We start from the raw sequence: 20,628 nt of genomic DNA, 5'->3' as shown, positions 1-20,628 counted from the left end.
GGCCCCTGCATCAATGCCGTCTTTACATAAAGGACAACAATGGAAATAAGCCTTTTTTACTTGTTATTTTGTCAAATAAACTAAGAAAACCTACCCACCTTTGAGGGTTGGCATAGCAGTGTTAACGTTAGCAAGCTAGGCTAACAAACATCCACTTTCTTACTGGAATACCAATTGATCAGCACAACAGGCAATTTAAATTCTCCTGACTTTTGTAAAAATAATCAATTTGACTTCAATCATGTTTAAACCAACAATGACATTGTTTTAGGTTTCTTTCTTTGTGTGGTGTATCCTTTGTTTGTTTTTTTGCCGCAGGTTTCACAGGCTGCAGATGGAACTTACAGTTGATCTCCATGAGTCTCTGACCTGCCTGACAGTCGGCGGGCAGGACACGGTCCGTGTCACTGCCTCGATCTGAACAGAGGGAGGGAAGAGCAGTTTAGAGGAGACAATGAGGTGAACCATGATGAACATGAACACACACACACACACACACACACACACACACACACACACACACACACACACACACACACACACACACACACACACACACACACAGACAGACAGACAGACAGACAGACAGACAGACAGACAGACAGACAGACAGACAGACAGACAGACAGACAGAGAAGAAAATGTATTAACATAAAGCTTGCTTTTAAGAAAAGCTGTTCTGTTAGTAGTTAGAAATGGACTTGACATTAACCTTCGATCTTTGGGGACTTTTCAGGCCCTTTACTGAAGATTATAAATCCTTTCAAGCCTCTGCAGTTATAATCTGTTAATTTTGTATAATGGCTGGAGTCAACTAAACGTTATTATTGCCTTTGTGGTGCTGCTTTTTAACACCACAACCGAAACGCTCCTTCCTGTTGCGATGAAACACAATGAAAATGCGAAATGGATGCTACAAAAGCTGTGGATGATAAAAGCATTTGCTGCTTCCAAGTCCACATAGGTCCCTCAGGGTTTTATAGAGTACATCCCATATCATCTCAGTGGCTAAATGGTTAATGTGTCCTCACTTGAAGATGAGCATACATTTCTTTGGTTTATTGCTTTGGATTTTGGACCGACAGGAATAAGAGAAGATTACTTTCAGTTAGAGGTGTGAAGTGACAAATGAGCCATCAGAGAAGAGCGGGTTTATAGTTCAGGAGTGAAGGTTTTTCATGAATTAATAAATACATGCGGTGTAATGGGTGAGGAAATGTTGATGGTACTGCTAAGATCAGAGATATGCTGATTTATTCTCCTTCTGCCACAGGAAGCCACTGATGAAACTTCTGTTATAGATTCTTAAACACATCTGCAGAATTGAACATCAGCCCAAACAGGAAACCAAAACTATACTGACAATATTTTTACTCTGGACACAAAACGGACAACAAAATGGGGTAAATACATCACAAAAAAAACACATAGAAGCCTAATCCACAGCCCGTGTGCTGAAAATAAACACAAGGATTTCTTAATAAAAAGGCTCCAAAGTTGGATGTTGCACATTTGATTAATCTCAGACAGTTATATTGCTTATATTGTTAATTTTGCCCCTAACCTCTAAGGTGGTAAATCTTGCTGCATCAAAATTCGATTCATCTTGCATCAATATGTCCGATTTAATCGCTTTGTTGTTGACCAACTTTTCTCAAGCTCTCAATTACTTGTTTTATCAACGTTCAAAACCCAAAATGATATAACAATCTTATATTACAATTTACCACTTTCATGTCACGCTCAAAAGCCACAAGCCCCAAATTATTAAACAGAATCAATGTAAGCGTCATATTGCATGAAATCTCAGGTCTAAATTTAAACTCAGCACAAAACTCTTAAGTACAACCTAATCGAAAACCCCTCCTTAACAAAGTTCTTTTCCCAGTGTGAGTAATGTGAGGAATTCAGCAGCTGATTGACAGCTCTAAGTGTTACATGGTGGACAGTGAACTCCAGCCCCCTAAGAATAGCAGCAGCACCAACGATCCAGGTCTGGTTTATTGAAGGGGGATCCCTAAAAAGGACATCCCTTCCCAGGCCTCGGTCGCCGTATCCAAACTCCTCCCTCTTCGCACCTATGATTTCTGCCACCGAAGCCACCGGTTATTCCTGGCTCCAACTATGTGACCCACATTTCACTGCTAGGGGACATGTAGCCATCCCTCATGTTCGGCCAGAACTAGCTGCCTAAAATAGGTGAGGTTACAGGGGTCAACCTCCCGCTGACACACTATAGCCCAGGGATCAGAAATAGAAAAGGGCTCTGAGGAGTGACTGACTACTGCTGCTACTGTAAAGTGACACAAATTAAATGCATCCTTACAAGAACAACAGCCGTAGGGGTCGAGAGAATAGGTATAGAGGGAAGGGGGTCAGTATGTTGCACGTGTGGTGAAGTGTGTACACAGTAGTTGAGCTTATGACAGGTGCTTAAGGCTGTAAGGTTTTCAAGTTTTCCTTACGTCAACCGAGGGTCTATTAGAGAGCCCACTATGTGCAACGAGGACAAAAGAGTGTGCAATAATTGTTTCATTAATGATTATTCGGTGAATCCTTTTTTAATTTATTTAAATGTTAGATCACAGGCCTAAGGGACAGCATGCAAGATCATATGGATTTCAATGACATCCTTTTATCAGAAAGGATTCACTCATAATCCCTCAGGCTGAGAGTTTACTTAATTTCTCAATTTCTCTTCCAAACTACTGGTCGTCTTTTTACAATAGGATTTATTTTGCAGATCCCTGCTTTGAGGTCAGACGTCTTTGTTTCTAAAAGTGTCAATGAGGCCCTGCCATGGTGGTGACTAACCATAGGCCTTAAAAAAAAAAATGCAAGACTGAGGACAGAGTCAGGCCAGCAGGAGCAGAGCAATGTGTCTGGATGTGCCGTTTAGCTGCTGTGTAATTACAGCCACAGCCACTAAAATAACCATTGTAGAAAACTACACTCATCCAATACGGCAAAGTGCATCAGCCCCTCCTGAATGGTTGGTAAATATTATAATTGTGGACTTAAAACCACTAAGATTTCCTTTTATAAACTGTGTTTTCACTTATGTTGACAAAATCTTGAAGGAGTATTTCCTTCCACAGTCCTAGTATAAACTTCATTCTGTATGGAAGCATCACGTCATACTTAAAACACTGTAAAATTACTGGAACTCGAGTATCCTATTGGATCTATCTTGGGTGTGTCCTCCAACAATGAAGTGGATATTGATTCCTATTGTCCAGTCACTTAAAAAAAGCATTTTCCAATTTCCTATTACATTTCCTTGTCCGGCTGGCTCCAAGTTGACAGATGCACAACAATCAGAGGATAACGCTCATTCTTAGACTTCAGGCTTCTTTAACCATGAACAAATGTGAATTAAATAAAAACAAGCAACTACAAATGAGAATCTAAAAAGGGGCTTGTGACATTAAAACCTGCCGATCAGCAAACATTGACATAGTTGAGTGGTTTAAGTCCCCTATAGACACCTCCCTCATGTCAGTGTTTCCTCTACAATGCAAATCTACCAACCTGTGAGTAAACACTTCTCAAACAAACAGGAACACCCACCTGCATGTCTTTAGTTGCAATCTCCCCTGGAGTCGGCCAGTTGGTGGCGTCGCCAAAATCTCCAACCTGATGAACAAAGAAACAAACAAGCTCTATCAGCAGGAGTGTCACAGGTAACTGTAACCTGAGATGTTAGATCAGGTTATAAATGAAAACTGGTGACTCTGTGAAAGACCTTCAGAGCGGATATGCAGGGTCCAAATTCACCTTTACCGCATATCTCTCTTTTGTTTCTGCAACCCTGCACTTTATTCAGGTGTGTCATAAAACCGTGTGGTGAAGGCAGAGTTTACAACCATGAAATACAACAGTAGCGAGTCTTGCAATCAAGGTAGGAAGTTGTGAATGAAACGCTTTGGGGAGAGTTTGTTTGCTTCATATTACGGGCCATTTGCATTCTAGGAAGTGTGGAGGGGCGTTAATACACAGATAAGCCAAACAGATAAGGTGTAATATTAACACAGTCTTAATCCTCACAAGAGCCACCCTGTAATCATACAGCCATTTTTGATGACTCGCAATAGATTTACATGCACACTGTAGCATTACTAAATATTTACAGTAGAATGTCAACACAGTTTATATCCACCTGTACATACAGGCTGACAAACACACACACACACACAGACTATTACCTTTCCTCCGCGTCTGGCTTTGGGTGGATTCCCTGCTCTCACCACCTTGGCGGGCCCAGTAGACTCTGTGAAAACACAAACGATGGTCACATTACAACCGGCCCTGCAACCAGGAACACATAAGCATCTGACAACAGAGATACATGGAGAGGAAAGCAGGAAAATGTACAAAAAACACTAGTTTTCTTGTAACCAATCTTTCTTTACCCAGATCGCCTTTTGTTAATATGCGGCTTTGGCAGCATTTTAAGATTAATATTTAATTGAAGCTTTGATATAATTTCATTAGAGAAGCTCATCACTCATCCCTGACCCCATGTGAGGTGTTTTTTGTCCGACCAACGATCCAAGGCCTGAAGATATTCAATATGCAATGATATAAACGAAGAATATCCTTTCAGGAAATGGTAACAGAAAGAGTTCGCCTTTAAATAAAGAAATCTTCGACATAAAAATCAGCACTTAAAGTATACAGCACTCTGAATAATTGTTCCTGTTTGTATCAGTATGCATATATAAAATGATGCATGGTAGCTAACGCTTGTAGCTGCTTTGTTGTTTCTTATTGTTTTAATGAACCAGATCCCTGTTAGCGACTTAGCATTTGCTAATCTTCTCCGGCCAAATAAATAACCCTAATACAATAAATAAAGCAAGGTGCAAACAGTTGCAGAAAACAAAAGCAGCAGATCTCTATACAACATAATCTAACTGAACAACACATGACCTTACGATGTCAAATAATGACAACAAATATCAGATACACTTAGTAAAGTCAGAACAAAGCGCACCAAACACACACAATGAACAACTCGAACAATAAAGCCACATTTAGAAACACAACTTTCCAACAATTTGAGATTTAACAAAAATGCCCGTATTTGACATTAAAGCTGAGAACAAGATTGAACACATCTGGTCGTACCTGGTCACGACTCTTCATAAAGACAAACCAAAAGAACAGCTAGGCTCACTTTATCGTGCTGATCTGTCTTGTGGCCTCAAGTCAGAGATCTTGCTGTTTCTGACTGCAGTGTCACCACGCTCCGACTACGAGGGAGTGAAAGCGGCTCACAGCGAGAGAAAATCTCAGTAAGCTCCTTAAGGACAATCATGTCAAGGGAAGAGGCCAGAAAGAGAGAGAGAGTGGGGAATTAAATCCTTCGGCGGACTAATAACTATCACTAACAACACAGAGCAGAACCACGGTTTCATAACAAACGTGTGTATGTTTTCAGGAGCACGATTAACATTTGTCTAGCAAAACAGGAACCTATCGGGCTGAAAAATAAACCTAGTGTATTGATAAATAAATATGACACTGAACTCAAATATACTTCTTTAAATTTAAGTTTTGGTTAAAACGAAAAACATTCAGAATAAATGAGAATTAAACTGAGAATAGTTTTATTTTCTCCATTGATTGCTCCTTCGTTGAGTCAATAAAACCAATGGAAACCCTTTCTCTCTGTCTGTAGGGTCTTCCCATGTCTTTTTTTCTGAACAATAGTACAAACGTTAAAACTATTCCATTTACCATCATGTCAGAAACAGCCAATAATGCACAATGACATCTGGGGAGCTAAAAACCAAGTAATAATTACATTATGCTCAAAAAAGTACTTGCAGCAGAATGGAATTTGATTGGTTCAGCGCTGCATACAACAAAGCTCAACCTTTAACACATGAAATGAACAAATATCCTGAACTGAATTATCTGGGAATGTATCATTATTTTCATTGTAATAGAGATAACTGTGGCAGGTTTTCATAAGCTTTATGTTCCTTCTAGACCTACACTGTGCTCTGTGTGTTTGCACAACACACAGAACTTTCTTTATATGTGGAGCAGGCATTTGCTGCAGTTTCTTCACCATTGGTTTATAACAATTCTCCCCATTTCTAGGACTAGATTCAGAGAGAAGGTTTATAAATAACAAAAGGCCTGGACCGAAGAAACTGAGTGTCTTGATTGGCTTTGAGGAGTACTTGAAGATGTCTGAAGCAAGCAAAACCAGCATATTGTTAACTGAACACATGAGGAGTGGAGTCTGAAATGTTGTGTGGTTAAAGAGTTAAAGGTCCAGTGAAATCCTGGGGCCAGTGAGGGAGGCCTACTCGCGTTTGCAGAGAGCATGACTGTACAACCACACTGAGAGCTCTGTTAGGCTGAAAGAAACACTTAACTGTACAGGAACATGAGGCTCCGCGACAGAGTTAAGGAAAATCCACAAAACTGTGTCCTGTCCTGGAACAAAAGACTTTACCGTCCGCAGAGAGCTGCATTGAACAACGTTTAGGTTGTTTTCTTAAATCTTAAAGGTCCCCTATTATGCAACATGCACTTCTTGCTGTCTTTTATACATGAATGTGTCCCGGGTTCAAGGAGACTCACAAAGTGTCAGAAAATACAACTCTCTCTTCTCTTCCTTACAAATGAGCTTATCCAGATTTGCTGTCGATATGATGTCATATCCGAAATGTGGGCTGGCTTTACATTGAACTCCTGGCAACGTCCGACCCATGCGACACGTCCCAACCTATTGTCCCCCATATACAGTCGCAAGCTGAATCCCCTCATGCAGCACCTCTGTGTCTCCGTGCAGGATGTCTGCAGGAGGGACTTATAGTTGTATATTTAATACATATAATGTCTCTGTTCTAGTGGTAGACACTGAGAAGTGTTTCAGAAATAATGCTTGATGTGGTTTGGATCATAATATGGCGTTTAATCTCGGCAGCGTCTCCCTTAGAAATCTCTCATGCATGACGCTCCAAAGGGGCGTGGCCAGCTTCAGGTCCGCTCAAATTTAAAGCTACAGTCACAGAATCAGCACTTGAGGAACAGGGCTGAAATAGAGGGGTATGAGGCGTTGCTACAATGGGTGATCTGTTTGGTATTTTGAGCAAAACACTTCACAGACACGTTTTGTATAGATATTGCCCTACAATATATTGTTCAAATATAGCATAATAGGAGACCTTTAAGATATCATTTAGGTATGAAAGGAAACAAAACACGTGTTTGATGCATTTAATTCGCTTGGCTAAATATTGGCTATATATGGGCTTTTACTTGAGCTTGGTAAAACCTAAAAGGCGATTCTAATTACTTTTGAGTACAAAAAGAATACTAAATGCTTACAAACTGTTACCTCATTACTTAAAAGTATTTTAGCTGTGACTATTTATAGCTGCAGAGGGCTCTGTTCCACTATATTCTAAATCTATGCCCATAAGTGGCCAAAAACATAAGACAGAAGCTCAGCAGGTCAAAGGGTAACTTTCAAGAACCGTTGAACCGAATCATAAAATAACTTAACCAAATGAGCGTTATACTCCTGTGATAAAACAAAATGAATGCTGCAAAAAGTTGCATAATTATTTTCTCTTCTTCCGGGTCAAATCATGTGCCAATGAACCAATCCGCCTCATCTGCTTGTGCGGCTACACTGCAGCGACCATTGGATCCACAAAAAGCTTTAGAGAACTTCTCATACAACTCATACAAAGTGGTTTTAATGTAAAAGCTGATCAGAGCCTGTTTGTCCATTCACTGCTAAGCTGAAATGTTGTTAGTCTTTGGCCAACTCAGAAATGTGACACATGTCCTTTACCAAAATTACCTTACTCGACCTCTGAACTTTATACCTCACTGTGTATTTAGTTGGAGTGAGAGTTGAGGAATTGTTTTACAAAGATTTAACTGGAAGCTTCCTGAAAATACAGTTGTTAACCTTTGTCTCATTTTGTTAGCTTAACTGTGTAACAGTACGGTGTCTTCCAGGAATTATCAAGAGGGCAAAACAACAAAGAAGAATTATGCCAAAAGGCAAATTAAAGTAAGCCACCGACCTCAGACAGCAATAAATGCATTAATAGTATAATTAGGAACCTTAGTTGACATTTGCAGTATTTTTAAAATACATTATCTATTAACGCCAGATAGTAAACAGTCAAATTACTGCACCAACTAACTCATTAGTGATAAGTTGTTTGCAGAGAGTGCCGATTTAGGCTCCAAAAATACAGCCTACACATGTTTGCTTTGTGTAGCTTAACTTATGAACCTGCCAACATGTTACTGCTGAATAAAAGCTTCTTATAACTTGCCATTTCCAGTGGCTAACAAAAGATCTCACATTCAGCAGGCAGTGTTACCTCAACAGTCTGCTTCTTATTCCAATCATGGCTGACCATATCACGTGCAACTACCATTACACTTAAATAAATGATCACCACCAACAAATCCAAGACTCTCAATCCAACTCAAACCTGAATCCTGTTTAAAGCATTCTAATGGTGGATCAAGCCAAGGCATAAATGTCTTCCTTTGTTTTATGAGCAGTAGCCGTGGCGCATTAGCTGACCCCTGACCTCCAACCACAACCAGGTTTTGTCTTTTTTCTATTCATGTGACCATTTCATCAGTTGGATTTAGATAAACCATTAAACCACTTGGGTTAGCGTCAGCTACAACAAATGTATGAGTTACTCTGCTAATTAAAGTCATTACTTACATGTGTAATTTAAATTATCCAGATATTAATTTATAAGTTCTTGAGTAACCAGGTCTCAACAAACAAGAAAGAATACATAACTTCAACGACAGAGGTAAATATGTGATAACTTCTCAACTAGTACCATAAACATTATGACTTACTGTGAACAACCAGTGTTACAGGCAAAGGCTGATCAGGCATTGGTCCAGCATCTCATAACCCTCCTGGAAGGGAGTTAGTAACATGCAGTGCCAATATAAAGCAATATCTGGGTCATGTAAACAGATAGTTAATAGAAAAACTCATTGGAAAAGCTTTTGCCTGTGCAACAACTCTGTTGCTAAGTTAGGCTGACGGATCAGCAGGAATGCCTCGAGTATTTATCCGCACTTATCTGCTTAGTTTGAACAAAGTGTGAACAACAGTAGTCTGAGCATTTCTAACGTAACACTGATGCTGCTTACAGAGCATGACACAGCATCTTTTACAGGCACACACACACACACCATCAGATCTATCCTCTAATTTCTTCTGACGCCATTTTTTGACAACGGCTGATGTAACTTTCTGCAAGTCATGGCAGAGGACTATACCATACAATGTATTACCTTCACATAATTGGTTACCTAGTGTTTGCTTATTAGCCACAAATTGAAAGTCTGAATTCATGTAAAGTGATATTAGGTCCCTAGAGACCAACATGAAAATGAGTTTCTTAATTGTAGGCATTATGTGTTCAAATTAAATCATACAAGGTGGAAGCCTAAAGTCCATATATTTGTTATTGTCATTAAATCTGTGACCATGACATCACATTTACTATACTTGCTTTAAAAGCTATTCTTGAACCTAACAGACCACGAGCCATGCATTCAAAGTGACTCGGGATGCTAAATTGAATTTTGTCTGTAAACATCTACAACAAGTGGACAAACGGTGCTTGTTCAATAATAAACAGCAGGTTTGTCAAGCTCCACCACATTCTGCTGATCAGCTGAGGCGCGCATCACGATTCCCCCGCTGAGGGCAAGTATGCATCTCGCTGCCTGGAGCATCAGATGATGGTTTCCTGTCAGATTAGAGCCTCCCAGGGCCAAGATGTCTGCCCCACTATAAGTGGCTGCAGCAAAGGCAGTCACACATTCAGCAGTGACCTGAGACAAGAACCTTTTTTGTGAAGTCTTCCTCTTTGCAGTTTCAAATGTCTTCCCGGATTTTAAATTCCAGGACGTAATACAAGCAAACATTAATATTTGCCTTTTGGTCAACTATTATCCCTAATCTTATTATTTAAGTAAGTACTTTAGCTAAGGACTTCATACATTGCTAAATGAAAACAGGGTCTTAATGAATGTTCTACTGCAAGATGCTGATATCACGGACAATAAGTACAATTGTATTTAGGAACTTTGCTTAGATTTCAACCATGGGATCTAGTTACAGATTTGGTGAAATATCTTAATTGTATTGACATTTGGACAAATCTATATTACACCGTGATCATTTGGCTGACCGAAAACCAAAATAGGTTTGGTTTTTTTTACCCCGAATTCAGCTGCTGATCACATATGGGATTTATATTTGCTATGGATTATTGGCTAAACAGCCCCACAGGGTTAAAACCACCTTGGGAACAGCCCGTGTGAAGGGTGGGTGTTATCTAAGAGAGCTGATAAGGGTTATATTTAACAAAACTCAAGGACAGGCCATGCATGTTGGTTACTGAAATGGCATATCATAGGAACATAAAAAGGAGAAAAATGTAGGAGACGTGTGGAGGCAAGGGCAGGAGCATTTTTGATATTGCTTTGTTTGCGAGAGCAGCGAGGAAAAGTGTTCCTTATTAATCACATAGTAGCATCAACAGAACAAAATTAGTCAGAAGTATAGAAAGACCTCCAACTAAATAAAAAGGTTGTTCCATATTTGCAACTATGCAATGTTACTATGAATGTATGAAATCATTAAGAGCAACGACTGGTACATTAATTTCTAAGAAACTCTAACATGCAACCGGACAGACAAAAAATAGGTTTCACATTTTATTCTTATAATGGTCTCTCCCCCACAACAAACAAAGGAGACTACCTTGTTTGACACGTCACTGTATCACTCCATTGAAATTATGAATTAACAAAACAATTGGCAGGATTGAGCTGGATCAGATGTACCTGAAATACGACCCGGCACACAGACTCTGCAGCAGAGTATTAACACACCAACACAGCTACAAGAAATTAGGGGAGACAACGAAAATGTACTAGTGTTCCTAACTTGGCTATAAATAAATGTATATTGATTTGTTTATGACCAACAATATACAAGTAGTTTGTTTTCAATGTTTTTTTGTATTCTTCAAAACACGCAATGGTGAGATCAGTTAGGCGCTATGAGGCTCTTTTACACTCAATCACCTCTCTCCTCCTGTCAGTTCCTCCCTTCATCCGTCTTGCTCCTCCTCGTTCGTTAATTCTCTGCGTCTTTCTTCACAGCACTCGAAGACAGTTGTTGCAGCCTGTGGAACAAGCCTGACTGCCGGAGGCTAACATTAACCTTCCCTAATCCGTAGCCAGTTTGCATTAACTGTTACCTCTCCATCTGCTTCGCTTATACTTACGTTGCAGGCTCTGTGAGATAACTTTGCACATCAAATAATTCACTGCGGCTGCAAATTACCTCAGCTTGTATAAAAAAATGTATAATTAATAATTATAATTTCACCACCATTTGACAGAATCAGCCCCCTCTGATTTTCTGAGAAAACCTAGTACAGTGCACAGACACATCTCAGGTGGAGCTCAAAAACAAATTCTCATGGGTGCTGCACAACTCACAGTGACAATACCTGCTCCAAAGCCCCCCCGTGTTTCGCTGCTGAAGCCTATAAATAAACCTTAAGCCACGTCGGCTCTGCAGTCTTAGATAAACACAGTGCTAGTGTTGGGAAGCAGAAACAGCCCTCAGCCAGATGCTGGGACTTGTTATTGGCCATTTAAAAATCGACGAATTGTTTTAATTCTGGGATTTTCAAGTTACTGTGGTCATTTGTAATGGGAGAAGCTGCAATCTGAGTCTTTCCTCAAAAGTTTGATAATCAACAAATCAATCACAAAAGCCAGGCTGTAACAGAATTTAAAAAAAATGTAAAACACACTTCAAACTACATTTCTCTTTAAACCAAAGATATGAGAACATTTTGAAAACAGGACAAAAGTACTTCCCAAAAGGCGACTAGGACATTCCCAGATGACTTATGTCTCCCATTACAGGGAAAGGGAAAATGGATGAGGATGCTTAATAGTCATTATAATGGATTTCTCACATAAACCTTACGTTAAGTCGAGGTGAAATTTTAAAGTTAAGAACAGAGAGACAACAGGCGAGGGAAACCTCTGCAAGAACCAAATATGGAGGAAACGACAGTCAGAGCATATGCCGGTACACTGCCTGCGTGCCACACACACACACACACACACACACACACACACACACACACACACACACGAGGGGCTCAGCGGCATCTCCCTGTGTACGCCCAGTTGCAGCTACACCCTGCAGATGAGTTTAGCCCAGGTCATGTAAGAACTGTGCAAGGGCTGCAAAACAAATCTGACCAGACATCAATACTCATCCGACAAAGAGAAGGATTTTCCTCAATATCTAAATGTGTTATTTATAGCCTAATATTTTTTGTTACAATTTGTAAGGTGTAGGTAACTGAGTCTGCAAGCCGTGCTAATACAATACGTCCATATCTTGTTGTGCAGACCAATTGCTATAGAAGTAGAACAACATTTATTGTTGCTTCCCCACATTAAGAGTCAAAACATTGGTTTACAGGTAGAAAATAAAATAAACTTGACATTGGAGAGTGTAAACAATTGACCTTTGCACAAGACAATGCTTTACATGGGGCAGGAGGTCATCACAGGTGGTCTTCTGCCAACAGGCTGGAACAGACCAGTGCAGGTGGGCCTTATTTTTCAGGCAGTGAGGCTTCATTGGAGACACGTGCTCACGCTTGGAGCATCATGATGAGACATTTTGAATATAAAATTCCCTTTATTCTTAGTTATACTCCATTTTATGAAAAGAGACATAAACACGCTACCTCTACCCGGTCATCAAGCTACAGCTACTTCTTTCAGGTCCACAATGTCTCAACCCGCCACTTTATTTACATTTTAAAAATTATGTGAGACAAAATACAATTAGACTCATGATGAGGTGTTTTGTGACAAAGGGCTTGGTCACATCACTAAATGGACACATCCTTGATGCAAGCTGTCCACACCCTGAGCACAGAGGGATGTGCCACTATCATCGGGTCCAGATACAAGCCTGAAACTGATAAAGCAGCTTGAGTATGGCAAATTAAGAGAAGAGCTCATCTGAAAAAGCCGACGGATATGTGTGTGTGTGTGTGTGTGTGTGTGTAAAAGGAGCAGAGGGAAACATGAGGAAGAGTAAACACAACAGACAGTAGGTCGCTAACTAGCTTAGCATCTCTCCTCAAACAGGACCTACAGTTTAGCAGAAATCATTTAATATTCAGGTTAAATTTAGATTCTGAAGTGGTTGTGTGAATGACATCTGTCAGAAAAGTAGCAAATTATGAAAGATAATAATCTGTCAAGGAAAATGCCTGACATTTTTCGCCTGATAAAAGATCAAATTAACTTTCCGTCGATACGTGCTACTCTAACTGAGGACTCAAGTTATTTTTTCAGTTCTAGAGAAGTCCAAGTCTTTGGACGCGTTACAGGAAGAATCCTTCCGAACGGAATGACATTGTGTTATATTGCTTTACAGTATACATTTACTTAGGATGGAGGTTTTGCCTTCACAGCAAGAAAGAGATGAGAGACTCAAGGATCTAAAGGACCAATGAGAATATAAGGATTCTTCATTCATTCAGCATTAAGTTGTTTTAAACTCTGCAGATTTGTGCCCAGTACCTCGAGCAGCAGACATGAAGACACAACACGTTGACATTCAGAAGCAGTAGCCTCTCCTGCAAGAGTAGTTCCAATTTACCCTTTTATGTGTCAGCACTTCTTCCAGGATCGTGACCTTTGTCGGGTTCCGACAGGTCGTAAAACTCGGCTACAAACAGCATCGAAGGCGTCTGTCGCCTATGGCGGGGGTCTGTCTGTTTAATGCCACAACAAAGAGGACAAGATTCCCAGAGCAGGGACACGTGTGGGAAACAAGTGAGGAGTCCATGCTAATTTTGAAACAACCCCCAAGTAGAAGTGACTTCTGCAGGAAGGCAAAGCAGCCTCGAAACATCACCAACCATGGTTGTAAGACCATCATCAACAGTCTCTATAATGCCAAAGTCTCAAACAGAGAGGGCCTTATTTGCAAGTGTTGATTAAGGCTCCTGCATTGTGCTAAAGAAATGTTAATGTATCGAGCCCAACCGACATTTACATTTATTCATTGGCCCCCCTGACAATGGGGTCAATCCTCAGCGGCTGGACAGCGTTACAACATTCTTCCCAGCAGCAACAATCAAAGTGATGCTCAGTACATGCTCTGTTTCACAAAAAAAATAAATGTAAAAGGTAAATTTAAGAGCATAATAAAAAGATTAAAAATGTACTAATGTTTGCCTCAAACCAGTTTTTCAGCAAAATGCAAAAACCTTTATGTTATTAGACATGGTTATTAAATGTGCTTGCTATTTGAATGTGCCTGTGTTCTGTGCTGCTAACAGGAGGTCCACTTCACATTGCTGTGGCTCAATCAAGCCCCTCAAACTCCTACTTTAAGGAAACATCCCTATGCACTAACTCACCTAGCAATAAAGTCAATTCAATTATCAACAAGGTGAAAGCCTGTGAGCCACGAACATCCACAAAGCAAGAAGGATACATCTGCAAGATACATATTTAATTTGGCCTTAAACTTACAGTTAAACTACGGTGGAACAGTACAATGGTGAAGAAAAACAAAGAATTTTAGTAGAAACCACAAAAACAAGTATGAACCTGAAAATGACTAAGCCCCATTCAAACTACAACTCAAATTAGATTTTCTGGTTTATCTTCTCCCAAGCATGTATAGCTATACCATCTGCATTCTGCATCTGCACACCAAAACCGCAGCCAGGAGATTTGACCACGTTATACCGCCAACCGTTTTATGCTATAGCTGTCCATTTATGTTCAAGTATGTGAACTTATGTGACCACATTTTATTCCATGTCTTACATATATAACAGTGTATATTTTATGTATTCTCTTTTCTTTACAATGTTGAAGTCTGAATGTTTGTCTAGGTTAATTAAGACAAGAAAAGTATTCAGAAACTTAAGCTAACTTTGAAATGATAATGAACCACAAGCTACTGAGATGCGTAATGTGAAATATTTTTGGGCAAGACAATTATTTACATCAACCAAAAGTAAACCCGGTCAGTAGTAGTAGTACTAGTAGCATCTTTAACCCATTTGTACCGGATGCTGCGCAGCGCAACATTCCATCTACCGCCGGCTGCTGCAAAGCGCAACATTGTTGATTTGTCGTCATTTTCATGAGGCATGCAGCATATAATGCACTGTCAATGATTCAAATACACATGAGGTGGGTCTTGTTGGGTTTTTTAAACCACGTGACCACCCAAATGTCGTGTGGTTGGCCGACAATCACGTCAATGAATCAGACATTCACGTGCGTTTGTTTTTAACTTTTTTAAAGGCAAAAATGGCTACGATCGACGAATACTTTGACAGCGACGGCAGCGATTTGGAATTGGGAGAGAATGAGGAGTTTGAGAGGGAGGTGGAAGTAGAAGTTTTTGTACCTGATGATCCTTTGGTCTTTCCCACCCCTCCCCACTCCTTTCCCACCTCTCTCTCATACCAAGGTGCCTTGGTCTGTGTGTTGGCATGTTTTAAAATGGTATTTGTTATATGAAATGTTATTTGTGATTTGTTATTTTATCATATAAAATATTTTCCCTACCAATCTGATTTTGAGATTTTTTATAAAAATCTGTTGGTATGTTATTGCTCAGGGAGCATGTTTTAATACAACCTGTGAGTCTTACCTTTTAAATGCAATTCATTTCATGTTTCTATGTGCTACAGAGGCTTAGATATTCAGGTTTTCATAGACGTTGCCAATTCTTAGTATTTTTCCAGAAAACCCTCAGGAGATAAGGACATTTCAATCTATTATACATAGGGTTTTAGAGCCGTTTTAGGAATAAATGGGTTAAAGCAATAGTTAAAATGGGATGCTTATTATAAGTTCAAATCCATTTAGGAACTAGATAACTACTACTAACACAAGCTGACTGGGCCGTGGAGATTCATTTTCAGCCTTTCAGCTGGTGTTCTTATCCAGGTAGGAGTTCAGGGTCTTGTTCAAGGACACACTGAATACACAAGACAGATTAGGGAGCAATCTACCAGTTCAAAATATTAATCTCCTTAATGTTGGTAACAACTTTGACCAAGATGAAACATTCTAGGACAAGAATTTCATGGAGGAAATCACCTTTCAAACAGTAAAACATTTGCTAAATATCCATCCACACAAGGTCTATTTCCTCTTGATAGAGACAGTCTTTTTTTTTTTTTTTTAAACACCTTTGAAGTTATTTATTGCTTTGACATCTTCTCTAAAAAAGAATTCAAGAAGGGACTAACCATTTTCGATTGAAATGCTTACAAATCTCAACCCCACGATAACAACTTCTACTTGGGCATGGTTTTGTATCACAGGGGCAAGAACAAATAAACAGCTCTGAAAACACAGTCAACAATGCAGCTAACAATTTGCATCCAACCAGTTTTGTTCTATGAATGTAACATAACAAAGTGAAACTATTTCTTGCTTATCTGGTAGCCGGCCAGGTTTACTTGCTGCTGTGACAGCTTTTGGAGCACAAGCCACCCAACCCTCACAGACCACTCCAGATTCAGGGTACAAGTTGTACCCTAAAGTCTACATCAGTAACAGCGAGCGAGCAAACAAACCAACTGGCAAACAAAACAATTTGCTGACAGGCCAGGTCAGAACCACTATGACCCGACTCTCTAAAGATGACACTGGCCAGGAAAAAGCTCACACATGGCTGTGAGAGGAGACACCACGTTGCCTTGCCACAGAGCTGAGAGCTGTCTCCTTGTGTAATATTAAGGTCCCCCTCAACATAATCGATTAGAATCCACATTTAATGTGAAGCATTTCACAATCATTTTCTTGATGACAAAATATGTTTGAGTAGTTATTGTAGCCCCGACTACTAATCTCCTGCACAAGCCATGATGAGTCTCATAAGCCTGATTGGTAGCATCCATGCTAACTGTTGCTAGCTGGGTGGACAACCAGACAGGAGCCGGGTTAGTACTGACAACAGATGCAATACATGACAATCGGGTTATTACCCACGAAACACACAACATGTCTCACACAGGACCATCTCAAATGATATCTGGTCCATGACTTTGCATGACTCCGACGCAGTTAGCCTGCTACGTAGCTAGTTAGCTAGCTATTATCGCCCATGCCTTTCTCTCGTGGAACACGTGGAGTAAACACGTGATGTCTCACAACAACCCAGCTACCTTTTAGCGATTAAACAAGCAGATGTTTCATGTTGGACCATCTTAAAAACTTGATAATTGATCTTCAGAGAGCTTAAAGGGAAGTCATGCCTTGCACAAAGTCTGAAACGACTGGGAATGCACAGTAGCGACTTGGAAGCTAAGCTAATGTCTGAGTGGAAAGGGCTTGACGAAGCACTAGGCCAAAGAGTAGTCGCGCTATTGTTAGCTGGCTAAGCAGCTAGACAGCCAGCCAAGATCGTGGCTTTTCTTCTAATTGATGCAATGCAAGACATGGGCGGATGTGTCGTTTATTTGTGTTGTGGCTATGTGTCGAAAAAGAGGGCCTCAAAACAAACACGTAAGCATTAGTAAGCATCGGTTTAAATATTTTGCAAACACTGGGAGTGTATTAGCTAAGGTTTAGCTGATTGGGTGTGTGGGGCAAAGGATGAGACACAGGGGAGGAAGAACATAGTGATGAAGAAGGTTAAACATGAGGATATTTGGCTAGTTCGACTACTCTTATAAAGCTTCCATAGCCAGCATGCATTGTGACACTGTTAAAATAAGCATACTCTACCTCGAAAGATTTCCAGAAAATACACAAAAACGTGCTGCACTAAAGTAAATACAGATTATGGTGAGATTGCACCAACCCAGCAAATTCACAACCATTGCACGACAACACAACGTGTCCATAAACTTGAAGAAGAAGCTGATTAACAAGTAAACCACCAACTATTTAGAGAGAAAAACATTATCATCTTAGGAGGGACCAAAAGTGTAGCTGCCATTGCTTGGCATGTGATTAAAGGCAAGCAAGTTTACAATTTAGAAACACAATTATTTTGTTTGGGCATGATCATTTTTTAAAGGCAAACAGTCAACTATGGGTCCACAGCTCCAGGAATAGCCTTCCCTAGTAGGAAGGAGAGGGCTTTAACTCCAAATATATCCAGCTTGCATGGAGCAACAAGGGGTTGACCACAGACAGGGCTTGTTTATGCAATCGCTCTGCTCTTTTGGTTTTTAATCAAATGCTACCCGATCTTTAAGTGACAGCTGCTCAGTCATTGTTTGTGACCACACCTGGACGGACAGACACCGACACAAAACTGACAGCGAGTAAAATCAACATGTAAGGGAGGGTGTACCAACCGTGGTGTGCTTGTCCATTCACGCTGACCACGGTCACCGCATTCATTTTCCTAGTCCACGGGTTCACCTTGGGCGGGGGAGCTTCAGTAAACTCCTTTCTGCCTTTTACGCCTTCCTCGTCTTGCTTATCTTCGCTGTCACAACCTCCTTTGCTCTCCTCGGTCGTTTCTTTGGAGGTCTGCTCCTCCGGGGTCCCTCCCTGCCCAGGGCTGCTGCCGCCGCTGCTGCTCCCCTGCTCGGCGACACCAGTCTGCCGCTTGGCCCCGTCGCCCCGGCCGCCCTCCTCTTCCTCCGACTCATCGCGGATCACTTTACCGTGCTCCTCCGCTTTAGCAAGCGGGTTGCCGGGCAGGAGAGCCTCCACCTGAGTGGCCATTTCCCACCGCCGTCTTTCTTCCCCCCTCAGGATTACCAGTCCTCCCCACGGCCCGAATTCTCCTTCAATTTCAAGAAAATGTGAGGTCGTTTCCACGGAGTCTGTGCTCCTCAGTCGCTCCTAGACCAAAAGAGCTTCAGTCTAGACGCAGAGCATTCAGCGCCAAATTAAAACACGTATAAATATAAAGAAACGTGTACGAGGGCCTGGCAGGAATACAACCTTATTTCCACCACTAGCAGCAATATGGATGATCCTCACCACGCGATAGAAGGTTACGCGCACGTACGGTGAACAGGGGGCGTAGCCACGTAAAGCCGGGAGCGCGCTTTTGGATCAGATCGAGGTGATGCCTTCAAGGGCTTCTTCGTAGTACAACTTCTTAATTCCCAGGTTCAGGTGGCGTATCATCCAATTGTGCTGAACGGAAATATATTATAGCATAGGCCTATATTCTGTGATACACAACTTTATTTCGTGTAGTAACCTTTATATATCCTCTCGCTTCATAAACACATTTGTTTCTTATTTGAAGGTCTGTGTGACTGTGTTGCGTGTGTGTTGATACTGCGTCCACTCCAACACCATCTACTTTTGTATTACTTAAAAATGAATACAATGAAATGTATTTTTACCTGAATTAATGAACCTTAATATTGAGGAAATACATGAGAAAATGCTCCCTTTAATAATTCAAAAGCGTTTTAATAATTACAGCTCCAATAACTAGCTGAACTACTACATATCATTCATATAAACATGTGAATAACAAACGGAACACAACACATGATACAGTTACCCATGTACATCAATACCACATCAAAGCAACTTTAGAAAACCAAATGAAGATCACCTATGTCACATATGTAATGTGTGATTTGATGAGATTACAGCTTTCTTTGTGTTTGAGGGGTTGATTCATTTGTATTGCCAGTAAGATACACAAAGGCCTGCTTTAGCCTATCACTGTAACACATGACCAGAAAACTATTCACAATCAGTCATAGATATCAATCCTTTTCTAACACATGGTTGTTACATTTAAGGTTTTAACCACTCTCATTGGTTGAATAAGTAGCCTTTTCAGATGATTTATTAAAGTAAAAGTTATACAACCACAACGTAAAAATCCATTTTAAGTACAAAAGTTAACCATTTCAGAGAATACAGCTAAACCTGTATCGAGTTCCTCAGAAGGGGGCATTTCAGAACGGAAGCCCTTAATTGTTATTGTAATTGTATTGATGCATTGACATGAAATGTTTTTAAGTGTTATTTATACAGCAATTATTTGGTTTCATCTGTTAGAGTATGGCTCATCTATAGGCCACAAATATATTATTTGAAACATCTTAAACTGCAAGTTTACTAGTAACTAAAGCTGTCAAATATTGGCAGTGCAGTTGAAATATTAAGTTGCACAATATTGAATTACAAAGTATAGCCCAAAGTACAAGCACCATAAAATAGTTTGATATAATTTAATTTCCTTGCTTTTGAAGTGTGCATGCTTTTGTGAGACAAAGGGAACACCCAGTAAACGTTACAGACAACACTTGAACAAATAATAGTAAATTCTATAACAAAGGAGGTTGTATTTATGTTTTTTGTTTTCATTTTCTTTGACTGCATACAGGCTACTTACCCATCATTTATTTATCACCCACATTTTTTTTTTCGATGGATTTGAATGCAGCGCGGAGACCGGATGACGTCGTCCTAGACCCCTGAACGCACCCTCAAATCAACGTTGCCTAATTTCATCTTTTCAAAACACAAGGTTTTACTGCGAGTAGCTGTTAAACATTTTGTTATAATTTGACA

The 20,628-nt window shown here is 40.3% G+C and overlaps 1 protein-coding gene across 3 annotated transcripts in view; it reads right to left on the bottom strand.

The window, feature by feature from the left end:
* The window catches only part of larp1 (La ribonucleoprotein 1, translational regulator), a 39,644-nt gene extending 20,604 nt beyond the window's left edge, over positions 1-19,040 (bottom strand). For 2 of the 3 annotated variants that reach the window (XM_063894681.1, XM_063894682.1), the window contains exons 1-4: positions 18,429-19,040; positions 4,206-4,270; positions 3,571-3,636; positions 346-417 (exon numbers count right to left, since the gene is read on the bottom strand). In XM_063894681.1, coding sequence (XP_063750751.1) covers positions 346-417; positions 3,571-3,636; positions 4,206-4,270; positions 18,429-18,804 — 579 coding nt within the window. In that variant the 5' untranslated portion in view covers positions 18,805-19,040. The remainder of the gene's footprint in view (positions 1-345; positions 418-3,570; positions 3,637-4,205; positions 4,271-18,428) is intronic. The other variant, XM_063894683.1, reaches the window with a different exon arrangement.
* Between the last annotated feature and the right edge of the window lie 1,588 nt (positions 19,041-20,628).

The sequence above is a fragment of the Eleginops maclovinus genome, chromosome 11 (genome assembly GCF_036324505.1).
Source record: "Eleginops maclovinus isolate JMC-PN-2008 ecotype Puerto Natales chromosome 11, JC_Emac_rtc_rv5, whole genome shotgun sequence".
Lineage (NCBI taxonomy): Eukaryota > Metazoa > Chordata > Actinopteri > Perciformes > Eleginopidae > Eleginops > Eleginops maclovinus.
The sequence above is the reverse complement of the archived record's forward strand: the minus strand, read 5'-3'. Positions and strand labels throughout refer to the sequence as shown.